Here is a 14,845-nt window from a genome sequence, read left to right as displayed (position 1 = left end):
AAATATATACATAATATTTATCATTGTCAACTTCCTGGTTATATAAGATGCAACCAATGTGGATAGTTGGCAAAAGGTACACTGAACTTCTCTGTACTATCATTGCAACTTCTTTTTAATTTATAATTATTTCCAAATAAAGTGTTGGGAGGGGGTTAATCTTAGTTTCTGGTTTTTGAGAGGTATTCCTAGAACACTTTCATAACCCCACAATGAGAGAAAATGGGGAGGATTCCCCATAGAGTATGAACAGCTGATTATAAAACAAAAGTAATCGTCAAGTAGTCCCGTTGGTTCTACTGTACAAACGTCTAGCTTTTATATAAAGGTCAGAAACTAGATAAAGTGAGCAGTCGGTGCTTTAAAGGAGCTGTAAAGTTAGGAAGAGCTTCTGTTTTTACAAAACACGATTCCCAGAAGTACTGATTACCATCTCTCTGCTATGCACCAAACAAAAGAATTCTTTTTCTCTCCGCAGTTGTAAGCCAACTGCCACACTTAAGTACTGCCAACTTTGTGGGGTTGTGCATATTTATGTTTCTGAGCTCTACACTTAAAATTGCCAAGGAGGAGGGGAGACTTAGTAACCACAAGAGGCTGTTTGCCTGCTTCGGCAGCACAAATTATACAGTCAGGATTCAATGGCTGTGATTCAATACCACTGAAGAGGGCAGGTGATCGGCATGCACACTTTGGGAATGTCCATTGTGGCTCACCTGAAAAGTTTCAAAGTGACTTCTTAAAAGCAATTACAGACACCGTGACAGCATAAATGCATGCAGACATAAATAATCCTTGTAAAAATGGAATTCTACTAGAGGGTCACTTATCTAGCTTTTTGTTTAGTTTTCACATTGGGCACTAGAATCTTGACCCATAATTAGATAAGGTTTACCCACTTCAGATCTCTGTTATAAGGATAACTGTAGGAGTTTTATTTTTAACCCAGGACTTAAAGAACATAAAGGATTTTTGAAAATTAACTAAATCTATATTTTGTAAGAGGACCCATTAACAGACTTCTCTACATACATCTGCTTACTATCAGTTTTGTTGTCCTCCTACAAAGAACTTGTTAGTAACTCTTGACCATATGACTCCTTAAAAGCATGTCAAACTCACGGCCGGCAGGCCACATGTTTGAATAGGCATGTGGCCCGCCGGCCGCGAGTTTGACATGCTTGTAGCAGTTCCTAACATTTGGTGTTAGGGTGGTTAGATTTGTCATGCTCCTCTCAAAGTAAAGTCTTTGCCAATAAAAGTCTTTAATACTCAGATTAGCATTACCATGTAAGAAGCAACAAATTATTCTCTCTCATGTTTCCGAGTTTGACTGACTAAGCCAGGATCTCACACATCAGGTCTCTATGCAGGACCAGTCAAGGTCAGGCTGCACCATATGAAGGTCTTAATTGGCTAGACATCCAAGACAGCCTCCTTACAGGATGGTCTTTAATGCTGGCTTTGGCAGGGAACTCAGGGTAGGCTATCAACCAGAGTGCCTACCTGCTGACTTCTCCATCTGCATGGGCTTCTTACAGTATAGCAACTGCATCCTGAGAGGGAGGGTCCCAAGGCTGAGCATTCCAAGGGAGTTAGGAGCAATCTGAAAGACCTTTTATGACATAACCTCAGCAGCTCCAGAATGTTACTTCTGCCACATTTAATCAGTCGGGCAAGTATGAAAACAAGCCCAGGTTTAAGAAGAAGAATATTAAATCCCACTAGTGATGGAGGAAGGGCAAAGTCATACCAGAGAAAACGCAAAATGGGAGATGTTATTGTGGTTTTTTTTTTGGGGGGGGGGGCGGGAATTGAAATTCAATCCACCACATATGGCAAGTTTTGCTTTTCTCCAATATGCTGGTATAAAATGCCAGTGGCCTACTGTACTGGCTGACAGCAAAATCGGCAGCATGGTGTTCTAGTTCTTGGTTGCCCTGACCTAAGTATTCTGTGTCTTTTTTCTTTTATTATATTTTTTTCCCAGCAGCATTATTAAAGCTGAAGAAACATGAGATTATCAGGCAACAAAACTCTGTGGCGGAGAAGGCATTTCTGCATAGAGCTGTGTTGTCCAATACGATAGTCACCAAACACGTGGACAATGAACATTTTAAATGAGGCTAGTCCAGATGGACTATAAATGTAAAATGCACACCAGATTTCAGGGACTTAGTATTAAAAAGGAATGTAAACTATTTCAGTGATAATGTTTTTAATAATTAAATTTTGAAATGATATTTTGCATATACTGAACTAGCTAAATTATTCTCATTAGTTTTACCTGTTTTTTTTTACTGTATGTGGCTACTGGAGAGTTTTAAATTATATAAGTGAATCACATATTATTCTAGCTTGCATAACATTTCCATTACAAAGCACTGGCTCAGAAAATAAACTAAATCATATTTTCCATTGTGTACAACCACAACAATTCATGATGTTTACACCATTAAATGCTCTTCAGGCATTTTAATTACTTCATGTTAAATCTTATGTGAGATATATAAACACATTCAAAATCAATATTTGGTATTTCTATAAAACTCTGATTACCTTCCCTGACATTTAAATATACAATTCATATTTACTATATCTGCAAGTTTACTATATAATTGCAGCAATTCATTTCACATAGGATTTCAATTTTCCATTTCTGCTGAACAAATTATTACAAACTTAAGTGTCTTCAACAATGGCCACTTCCTCCATCATTAAAGCAAAAAATGGTGGATTGACCTCCCACACCACACACATTCATATTCTCTCTCTCTCTCTCTCTCTCTCTCTCTCTCTCTCTCTCTTTCTCTCTCTTCTCCCTTTCTCTTTTTCTCTCACTTTTCTCCTTCCATCTCGGACAAGAAAAGTTCTGTTTTTAAGGACTCATGTAATTGGACTGGGGTCACCCATTTAATCCAGGAAAGTTTCTCCTCCTCAAGACACCTTTTTCAAAGTTCCTTATACCATGAGTATCCACAGGTTACTGCATTGAGTGTCTGCCCTCTGGTAGTCAGTGTGCATTATAGCGACCAGTCATTTCGCTGGTCCTTCCACAGTTCTGTCTATTTGCATACAAGGCTTTTATTATATAGAATATACACAAATTTAAAAGAAGAAAAATATTATGGTAAACATATATAATCATTAATACTGTTAAGTGGCTGTCTGTTTTATTTGTTATTCTCCCATCTGGTCTCATTTCCTACTAATTTCTTACCAATGTGACAAAACAGTGAACTTATTGAAGAGTAGTTTCGGTGAAAAAAATGATCGAGATTTACTGATCCGTTTAAGGAGGTAAAGTTACATTCAAACTTGTCATGTGAATTGAGTATGAAAAAAACATATATTGCATTTATTTCCTACCTTTCTAGGCTCCTTAGACTTGCAAAATGTGAAGCCTTGAAACCACATTCACATAAGAGATCTACAGATTTTGATGAGTATTATTTCTGCTTTAAGTGTTCATGATTATCTTCATGGTAGCTGAATTATCATCAAGTAGTTACTCTATCGATACAGCTCAATTACAAAAGCTGCTAATTAAAAAAACAAACCAGGTCCAACAAAAGAGAAACATTCCTTAAATTAGGAAGTTGAGGACTTAAGTATAGGAGCTGTCCTAAAATCTTTGAGGGAACCGAGAAAGATTTGGGTTGAGATATTGCCAGGAGAGTTCGTTTCCTTCATTAAAGATGATGTAACAGCTATAGAGGAACATCATTGGTGATATAAACCTAGAGTAAAAATAAACCTGGGAATATGTTCTGATAATGTATCCCACAGTTTTCCAGATTGGTTCCTGCTTTTAATGCTAATATTCATTGGCTCAGTCAGACACTAGTATCAGGCATAAAGTTCTGTACTTTTCCATGAAAGGAACCTATTGCATTGCTTTTGGAGTGCTTTTTTGTAGTACTGTTAAGTTTCTATTTTATTTTTTTTTATTAGGAATAGGTTGCACTCATCAATGAAATGTTTCCATGATGTGTGACTGAATGGGCATCTGACCCTGGGGCCACCATCAACTTAGCTCCTCCCACTCTGACTTCCACACCAACATCAAGGCAAATCATCAGACAGAACCACACACACAATCAATGTCTTTTCTTTCCAAAGGAAAAAAAAATGCCCTCCTCAACCAGTATTTGACATTTGCTCTAGGAGAAAGGCATATGTAAATATTCTTAGGTCACCCAAAGAACATCCCCTCAACTCTGCTCTTCCTTTCCTCTGTTCCTGTTCTCACCATGAACCCTCCCTCCACATTTTCTCCACGCTTACCATAGACATACCATAAATAAACTTCAAATTAATTGCTTCAGGCACGTTGTCGTTTTAATTTAAAAGACCGAGAAGCAGCAAGCACTAAATTCACTTTATCTGCATCCAAATAATAATTACTGAGCACCTGCTACCTGCAAGGCTCTATGCTGAGCGCCAGGAGCCCAGTCCCCACTCTCCTAGGGCTCCTGGCTAGTGGAGGAGGCAGGCAAGCAAGGAATTCCATCTGGGCTAAGAGCTTGAAAGGGGGAAATGCCATGAGGGAGACATTGCTGGGGGTGTCTGCCCTCCTTTGCCAGAGGGGAGAAGAGAAAGCATGGGGGAAAGAGGAAGAAAGAAAAAAACAACCTCCATCAAGTATAAATAGTAGATAGTAGTACAATCTAATCAATTAAATAACCATGAAATATTTGGGTTCCTACAATTAAGTTTACCCTTAAAATGATAAAAATGAGATAATTATCTGGACAAGCTTAAAAAAAAAAGCTACTTACCTTTCATCTGAATTATTTATTATAAACAAAAAAGTCACTTCCCGCTTCCCTGTTCTAACACAGAACTTACCTTGTTTTAAAATGAACACGCCTAACAGAAAGATATTGGTAACGTAAGTGTTGTGTACTTGACTCCTTGAAACTGAACATGAGATTAAATCCTCAGTAAGTGAAAGAGCAAGAAACACAGAAAAGTGCAAACCTGTTTTCAGTGCCTTACTTAGCATATTTGATACCAGTAACACATCCTTTTTAAACACCTCTCTCCTCTACATAACAAAATCACATTTCAGTAATAATCTCACATAATCATTATTTTCCTAATTTGTTCTTTAACTTCAAAGTGATAGACAATCTTCAAAAGGAGAATTCATTTCAAAGTTATAACTCAAACTCAATGAAATATTTCACAATTGAAATCTATACTTAACCTAACAAAAGTATTACCCCTCACAATTCAGCTCCATGAATATAATTTAAAAAAAAAAAAAAAACACCTCCGTGATCACATAAAATAACAGAATTGAAGCAACTCCAATTCTTTGTCTTTGTAATCACTGTGGCATCCCTGTCAATTTTGAATCTGCTATTTCAGTGCGAAAAGACTATACTGTTTATTAAAGGATAGTCATTAAATTGTGCTAATTTGAATTACATACACATTATTAAAACAGCAACTACAGCCAATTGCTTAGAATTTAGAAGAATTATGCGGAAAACATTTTATCAGTGGCATTTAGAATTGGTGGTGCATGGTGATAACACGAAGCAGACTGACTTTTAGTTGGTTTTATAAATTTCTAGAAACAGTGTCCCTTCTTGATTGCACCGTAGGCAGAATGCTCCCATAACTTCACCTTTGGTGTGAATAGTTTTCAACCCAAAAAGTTTTTAAGCCAAAGTGGAAGAAACCATAACACCACTACTATTTTTATGTGACATATGTTTATTATGTACAGACCCAGCTTCAGGGGCCTGAGACTCTGCACAGAGCCTTTTTCTGCAAGGCCTACCTTGGCTTTTTTAAATTTTCTTAATTCTTATTGTTGAAAGTATTATATATGTCTCCTTTTCCCCCCATTGACCTCTCCCAGCTCGCTCTTGTCCCCCAGTACAAGCCCTAACCCCACCACCACCACATTGTTTTTGTCCACTGGTTATGCTTACATGAATGCATACAAGTCCTTTGGTTTTTAATGTTCTGCTACCACAGTGTTCATATTTTTAACAACTTTACCTTCGAAATTGTGTACTAAGGGAAATCCTATGGGGCAATGAAACATGTGCTCTAGACGCACATGCAGACAGAGGTCCGCAGACTATTGCCCCACCTGGTGATTGCTGCCACCACGCACTCCTGGTAGGCTCCTTGGCACAGTCAGGGTGGGTTGGGGTTATGGATCAAGTACACACTAACACCTCTGAGGGTCTGCATGCCCCCACAAGTATCCCTATGCTCTAAAGAACCTAACACTAAATAAAAATAACATTCTTAGGTCAACTGAGACTGTGAATAAACGAAAAAGGTACTCCCACCCTCCTACCCCAAACTCTCTTTTGAACAACAGGATTTGCGTTTTCAGTTTTGCACTGGGCTCTACAGTTATGTAGCCATCCGAAAATAAATTCCAATACAATATAACCTTCTGAGTTTCTTACAATGGATGCATTCCCTTAAAAAACCTTTAAGATTATATGTTAAAAACGGGGTTATTCTAGCTTAAGGAGCAAGACATGATGCTATTAACATGTTCTTCTTAACAAAATGTAATTTACGACTCTGATTTCTTGACCAGCAAGAGACTGTTGGTCAGGAGCCAAAGTCATCAAATATTAAGAACAAGGAGCTATATCAAACATGTTGAAAAATCCTTAAAACTCACTAATTTTAACACATATTATTCGCATAAATTACTTATACTGAACAACCCCAATTCTTCATTTTCATATCCAAAAAGTGATGTTTTGAAAGTAATAACTTTTATTCCATTTATAATAGGGCAGATCAACAAAACATTCCAATTATAAACCTTTCATTTTGTTGAGCTCTTCTATTTAAAAATGCTTCATGGTCAATATAGAGCTGACAATGAAGACCTCCTTCATTTTAAAAATGGCATTAAGATTTGAATGTAAGACTCCACAGATGGATATATATATATGGAATGAATACATAATATAAGAATATAAAATCTGAAAGCAAAAGGACCTTGAAACATTGTGCATTTGTCTAAATTTAGACAGCATTCCTAATATTCCTAAAAGATAGTTAAATCTGCCAAAACTCTATAGCATTATGTCACATTTGAAAAGGGTTACGAGCCACCCGAACTAAATGAGCTCTTTCACATCTTCTATAACGGTCCCTGATCCCCACAGCAATGACTTCATCCAACACTATCTAAAGTCTGACTTGGATATTCACCAACTTCAGTCTGAGAATATGGTCCTTTTCTTAACCTTTTTATCCTTTAAATCGATGCGCAGCTCCTCCTTCCCTTCTCCAATCCTGAATCCCTTCTTCAACTAACACATCTAGATACCGTTTCAAACAATGCCATCAAACGTAAACAACCTTCTGGTTAGAATCCATCCCCAGAAAATTCAATCTCACCTCTCCACCCTGTGAGCAACGGAAGCAGAACCCACTCAGCAAGCCAGTCTCATTTATTTATCGCTTATCACTTATTTATCACTTATCACATGTTCCACACAGGAAGTCGGCACAAACCCAATGCACAGGGTGGGGAAACCGTTACTCACGTTGTTCATGTACTCGGAGAGCAGGTCCTGCAGAGCCTGGCGAATGGCGTTGCACTCCGCGATGATCCGCTCCCGATGGAAGTCCCGGGTGCAGGAAGAGTCCGCCAGCAGAGCAGCCCCGCTGATGATGGCTTCAAGGCGTTGCTCCAGGGATGGTCTTATTTCCTCCTCGGTCACTGTCAGTGGGTCCAGGACAATTAAATTCTAAAGGCAAAATACATTTGGAGGGTTAGAACTTCATAACATCCTATTTTTTAAGAAAAATATCGTTTTGGTTTCATCTTTAGAATTCAGATGTGATCATAAAGAAAACTGCATTTCTACTTGTCTGACTCAGTTTATGCATAATTCTATGTGGCAATTAAAATTCAGGGGAGTGACAATTACTGTATAATTATGAGCATTGGTTCTAATATCAGACAGATGTGTATTCAAATCTTGCCTTTCCCGCTCATACATAGTGTGAGCTAATTCAGGGGCCTTAGGTACTCTGAGCCTCATCTTCCTGATCTGTAAAGTTTTAATATTAACATTGTGCGTCTCATAAAACTGTTGTAAGAACAATATGAGTGCTTAATACAGTGCATGGCACATTGTTATTTACAATACTCATTTTTAGATAGAACTTTATTGTTTACATTATATTTTCATATATATAATCAAATCCTGACAGCACTATAAAGAGGTGGGCAGCACATCAGCAGATGATTGGATCAAAAAACTATGGTACATCTGCACAATGGAATATTATGCTGCCATAAAAAAGAAGGAATTTTCATTATTTGCAGCAACCTGGATGGAATTGGGAGAATATCATGCTGAGTGAAATAAGCCAATCAATGAAAGAGAAGCACCACATGACCTCACTCATTTATAGATAATAAAGAACATTACAAACTGACAAACGAAAAGATAGATATAGAGACAGTAAAGCAACAAGCAGACTGTCAAATTATAGCGGGGAGGGTAGGGAGATCTGGGGAAGATCAACCGAAGGACTTGTATGTGTACAACCAATGGACACAAAACTCTGGGGAGGGAGGGCATGTATGGGGGGGAGGGGCGATGGTATATGTACACAGATAATTTAATAAAAAAAATAAAAAATTTAAAAATTAAAAAAAAAAGAGGTGGACAGCAAAGATATTGTAAAATTGATAATAATTGACTAAGACTGTTTCACCCAAAGTCACTGAGAAAATAATGTTAAAGTTCAGACACGTATCCAGATCTAATAATATCTAACTCAATATTCATTTCATTATGCCTTACTATAAATCATACACTCTAATTAACTTAAACACTCACATATTGAAAGGAATTGTGAATAATAATTATTTATTGAAAAAGTAAGACTCCATCTTTCTGTTGATCTATTATAACTTCCAGCTATTCCTACGATTGAAAACTGCATGATATTTTTAAGGATTCCATGAGATATAAGTCTCCAAGCAAAAGAAGTCAAGATAATCTATAGTCTCTGAAAAAAAGATGAAAGGTGTGAGGGTCTAGGGTTTCTTTATTAAAATAGAGAGGAAGCTTTCCCAAAGTTTAGGCATAATGTGGCAATTAGAGAAAGAGTTAGAATCAAATAAAAGCGCTCTGAATAATCCTAACATAAAATGGATGCATATAATAATCTTTAAATACTAGTATATAGTTGACAATGAAGATGTATGTGCAAGTATAAATCTATACACATACAATGAACATCATTGATATTTAAAGTATATAATCATATAATTAAATTTTAAATATACACATATGTAGAGAGAGCTCTATGTATATTGTGTATGTGTGTGTATAAAATCATAAATTGATCATTGCACTATATTACATTATGATAAATATCTGGGATCAAAAGTAGTCAGGATAAAATTTTAAAACCTTTAACTCCAGGAACAGGCTAGGAGGAGAAAATTATTACAAAAACAGAAATCATTTTAAAGCAATGAGGGGGAAAATAGCACTATGTATTTCACATATTATAGAATATAAAATATAAACAGTTTATATTCAAACTAAACTCAGTTTAGTTTCAAAAAGGAAATAAAGTTTACAAATGCCAAATTTAATATTTTTGCTATCCAATGCATAATCTTTTGGATAAGACAATAATCCAACCATGGACTTGGCCATCAGTCAAGGATTCATTTACATTTAAATCTACCTCCTTATTTCACTTGTCATTTTTACCATACCTTCCTTTGGCTCAATAACTTAGTATACACATTCCACTCTAACGGTTCATAACAATAATTAAACCAATTAAAGTCTTTTTTGAAAATGTCTCCACTATGATATCATCACTGAGAAGAAACACTGCAGGCAACAGAATTGTTCTTTGATTGCTCGAATGCAATCAGAAGTGACAGGAACAGTTAACATGTCTCCAGCATTGTAATCATACAAAAAGTTAATTAAATTTCAAATCTGTTCACCTATAAGAATTGCAAGAAGAAACTAGTAATTTCAGGACGTGATTTTATGTCAGGAAATAGCCTCTGTTCTAGGATTAAGTCATACAATTTCCTGCTCTATAGGGTCATTCCTCAAACTCTCTAGCCTTTGGGTTTTCACTTGCATGACATTTAAGAGTTCTTAGATTTTTCAGGCTCTTCTGCACTGAAACCATGACCTGCTCTGATGTCTGATACCCTCATACATGCCTCCTGATTCCTCTTTGACTACTGTACTCCTATTCACATTCATTAACAGTTTTCACTAACCTAGTCTTCAAATCAATACAAAGGTATATTTCTTAAAAGTAACTTGAATATCCTATGAAAGACCACTGGGTGTTTGAGATCTGCTGAAATTAATAACTATCTCTTTAAGACTTCAGTAAGATGATGAAATAAGAGTATCCATACTCCATACCCCTACAGAAACCGATTTTCATAATGACTTATGAATGAGAATTCCTTTATAAAAGCCTGGGAGTATAGCTGAGAGGTTCCAGCACACCAGTGGAGCAAAAAACAAATAGACGAATAGAAGCACTGACAAGGATAAGAACGTCATCCCTCTTCCAAGGTCAAAAGAGACTGCGGTGGCCAGTCATTTCCCCGTGGTAGAAAGTTAGGGAAAAGGGAGCACTCCTCTTCCCCAGACTTGTGGGATGCTGCCCAAAAAGCCCACTTCCATCTCTTCTCACCCATACCATTGAGAGGACTGGAACAGCTGAATAATTTTAGGATAGGGAAGAGCAGAGATATGTACAGCTTAGTACCTCTAGCTAGCAACACTGTATTATATACTTAAAATTTTCCAAGAGGATAGGTCTTAAGTGTTCTGACCACGATGATGATGATGATGATGATGATGATGATGATGATGATGATGATGTGCGGGGAAACTTTGAGAGATGATGGATATGTTTTAGGCATAAATAGTGGTGTTGGTTTCAGAAGTTATAAGTATCCCCCAAATCATCTACTTGTATACATTAATATGTCCAGCTTTTTTCATGTCAATCCTATCTCAATAAGTGTTTCATAAAACAAAGCTCATTTTAAAAAACTATCATTATGAATTAGTATAGGAAGTGCTAAAACATTCTTTTAGTGTGTTTTCATGGCATTAATCAAGATCCTACTGTACTGAACACAGAATATTATTTTCCCTTTTTCCTAGGTTCTACCCAATATACACTTACCTCGCTAGCACTTTGCTGACAGAAAAATATTTCTCAAAAAAGTAAGAGTTCTAACTTCATTGTCTTCTACTTGATTGCTGTATTTTAGGAAGCAGTGTAGTTTAAGGATTAAGAAACTAAGTGTGACTCCTGAGAGCAGTTAACCTGCATTTGAATCCCTGCTCACAGATATAAACAAACTAATCTATGCTATTATCTTCTATACTTTTATCTCTTTTGGCATATCTTGTAAATTCTTCAGTTAATAAATTTGATTCCTCATTTTTCTTCATATTATTTCTCAGGATTGAAGACTTTAAGAAACTTCCAGAAGATCACTTAGCTAGTAAGTAGCAGAAGCAAGATTTTGTCCAGATATGTCTATTTTCAGTTCCATGTTATAAATATTACCCAATACTGCTTTCATTGTCTTATTAAATAAGTATAAACCATAATAATTAATTTATAAATTGAAAACTATAGTGAGCAACATTATGTAACTTGTCTAATACTCCTGTTAAAAGAGAAGATTTAGGGTACTAATCCAATTTTATATAACTCCATCCACACACTTTCTACTACACTGGGAAAACTAAAATGAGACCACCTGGTAAACCTCTCCACTTCTATCTTGACATGCTTTCCCATGCATTTTTTCTCTTCCTATTCATTTTCAAGGATGATCTCTCCCTCTCCCTTCCACCCCCACCCCTTTCTTTTCAAGGCTGAGTTCTCCTTTTGTGCTCTGATCTCAAGTCACAAGTCCTCTTCAATTATTCCTTCCTTAAATTTTGATTCCCTCTTCAGAGTCTACTAAGTGCCAAGAATTGAGAGCACTTGGAATGGAGAGCACTTCCTATGCTCCTCATGGGGCTCACAATGAATATTAACCAAGTAGTTACATAAACATATAACTACAATATAGATGTGTGATATAAATAAAAAATACTGGAATTAAGCATAGGTTAACCAGGGATGACTCTGGACAACTGGACGAAGAGTTAAGATAAAGACAAAGCAGATGTAAGCTCTAGGGAATTCATAGGATTCTCAGGGAAAACTTTAAATTTCCACAAAACATGGAGTTGAAAATTTGGAGGTAATCTTATTCAGATCCTATCAGGTCTACTTGAATAGGCATCAGAGGTGTAACTATGTGCAACTTAGCTGAAAACAAGCCAATGGGAAAAGGTGCACTGTACTCCTAAAATAGTTAAAACACTCATCAAAATTTTAACAGGAAACCTTGCCTGAAAGGTGGGAAAGAGGTCTGTGCAAGCAGAATGAGAATATATAATATATTGCATTTATCTATAGAATAGAAATATACGAAAATCAGAACCCACAAAAGAATAACGATTAAGTTGTAAAATCATTAGCACACTGACAAGTATTTTTAAATGTCAAAGTTGTTTATGATCATGGACTGAGAGTGTGATCACCAACCCAAATACAGGGGATGACTTAAAATGCATTAAATCTCTTACTGGGGTGTTTCTTTTTCATTGCAGCCTAAAGCCTATCTTTCAGGAAAGAACATATAATGTAAGGGTTATTTTAATCGACATGAGTTATGATGAAAGAGATCTTTGTGTCCTTGATGATTAATAAATATTTGTGGGCTGAATGCCTGCCTATCTGATACACATCCGTGCGGTATTTGTAGTATTCTGTTTTAGGAAGTGTACCTTCCTTCATATACACTGTGGCTCTGTTTATGAGGAATAAGATGGTAACACGTATAAAGGTAAAAATGCTACTACCAGGAAACTGAGGTGGGGCGGACCCTACCAGATATTAAAATGTGTTATAAAGATACATTAATAAAATCTTATATGACAGATACAGGTTTTATATTTCCCACCCTACAAGGGATGAAATAAAGGCCTGTGCAGTTTAAATCCACTTTCTCAATGTGAATGGAGAGCCCAGATTCACACTGAGGTTTTCTGATTTCAAAGCTCCACTAAAAGAGAGAGCCCTGGGACTTTGAAGTCATGTGTCTTTATTTTTAAAAAGACACATATTAACTAAACATATTTGTAATAATGAAACCCAACATAGCAAATTTAAACTCTTTCTCACTAATTGACATGAAAACTTGATACATTTCATTCTTGTAAATAATGTAAGAGTAATTTTTTTTTCTATCTATAATAATAAAAGTGTAATATGCTAATTAGATTGGACGGCAGAACAACCGTCCAGACGACCTTCCGGACAACCATCTGGACAACCATCTGAGACCACACTTTGACACCTCTGATGCCAGCCCAGCCAAGGCAGGTGCCATGCGATTGGTGTGGGGCCCGGCCATTGCCCCATGATCGCAATGCAGTGGGAGGCCGAGGTCATCAGCCAGCAGGGCATTCAATCGGGGGGGGCTCCAAGATGACCCCAAAGAGGGAGGCCCGGGCCACCAACCAGCAGGCTACAGCAGGTGGGCGAGGCCTCCCTCTATAAGGGAAGCCTGGGTCCCGGGTGCCAGAGGGGAGCAGGTGCCGGCGGTCAGGGAAAGAAAGGCCTACTCTTGCACGAATTTCATGCATCAGGCATCTAGTTATGATGTAAAATACTTCAGATCTGAACAAGCCTTTGGCCATGCCTGACCGGAACATGTAGTAAGAAGTTTAAAAAATAAATCTTAAACAAGCTGAAGCAGAAAATCAATATGGTTGGAAATAGTTTTCTGTGTTTTAATAAACATGATGTAATAAATCCTACTCATCACTCACCCACTTTATATTCTATGATGAGATTGATCCGATTTACATTCAAAACACAAAAAATCTTACACCTATTCTCCAAAGTGAAATTGCCTATCAAAAGAGATGTAGCTATAATTATAATCAAGTACCAACATTCTTCAAAAAAAAATACATGCTACACCTCAAGTTGAGAGCAGCAAAAATAATAACCACATAGCATAAAAGAGTTTCTCAAACAACTGCATTATCAATCTTCAGAGTGAGTGATAAAAAATGGAACAAAATTTCTCCTCAGATTACGAACAGAAAATGCTACTGAGAGAACTCACAGGCTTTCCTTCAGCTAGTATTTCCCTTATTTTAATGCATTTCCACTTAAACTAAAGACTAGAAGCTTTAGGTATAAAAAATATAAAAGAGGAAAAAATGTGAGTGATAAACTGTAAATTAACCAGACGATCAATACATTATTTATACTACTTTGGTTAATTAGTGTGATTTTCACAAAAAGTTAACTACATATTCAGCTATATTGTCAAAATCTATATAACTCACATTCTGTCATGTATTAATATAATAGACAAATAGAAAATATCATAGAAACACATTCAATATGCTTATAAAATAAATTAGATATTAAGCTTCCCTTAAAATTTTTTTTTTCTAAATAATAGGTATAGAACATCTAAGTACCCACTGAATATTATGATAGTGGTTATACCAGGACACCAATAAAAGTATCCATCTATTTCATCAGAGGTAGTACCCTCTTCTCTTGGGCATACTTCCATCAGAGTTCAGTGACTTGATCTATGCATAGCACCACACCATGAATTGTTTTTATCTGATTATATAAAAAATAAAATAAACTTTTAAGAATTCTTCTAATTTCAAAACCTCTGTTTAAAAGAATTGTAACATAAACATTTCCAAGAGGATGGTGATTTTTGTTGTAA

At 36.4% G+C, this 14,845-nt stretch overlaps 1 protein-coding gene across 5 annotated transcripts in view; it reads right to left on the bottom strand.

The window, feature by feature from the left end:
* The window catches only part of CTNNA3 (catenin alpha 3), a 1,202,853-nt gene that overhangs the window by 885,113 nt on the left and 302,895 nt on the right, over window positions 1–14,845 (bottom strand). For all 5 annotated transcript variants that reach the window (XR_014796805.1, XM_084904252.1, XM_084904255.1 and 2 more), the window contains one exon: window positions 7,545–7,748. Coding sequence is in view for 4 of the 5 variants with exons in the window: in XM_084904252.1 (XP_084760378.1) it covers window positions 7,545–7,748 (204 nt within the window). In the remaining variant the exon portion in view is untranslated. The remainder of the gene's footprint in view (window positions 1–7,544; window positions 7,749–14,845) is intronic.

This window comes from Pipistrellus hanaki, assembly GCF_964339955.1.
Source record: "Pipistrellus hanaki genome assembly, chromosome: 14".
Lineage (NCBI taxonomy): Eukaryota > Metazoa > Chordata > Mammalia > Chiroptera > Vespertilionidae > Pipistrellus > Pipistrellus hanaki.
This window is presented reverse-complemented; position numbering and strand designations above follow the sequence as displayed.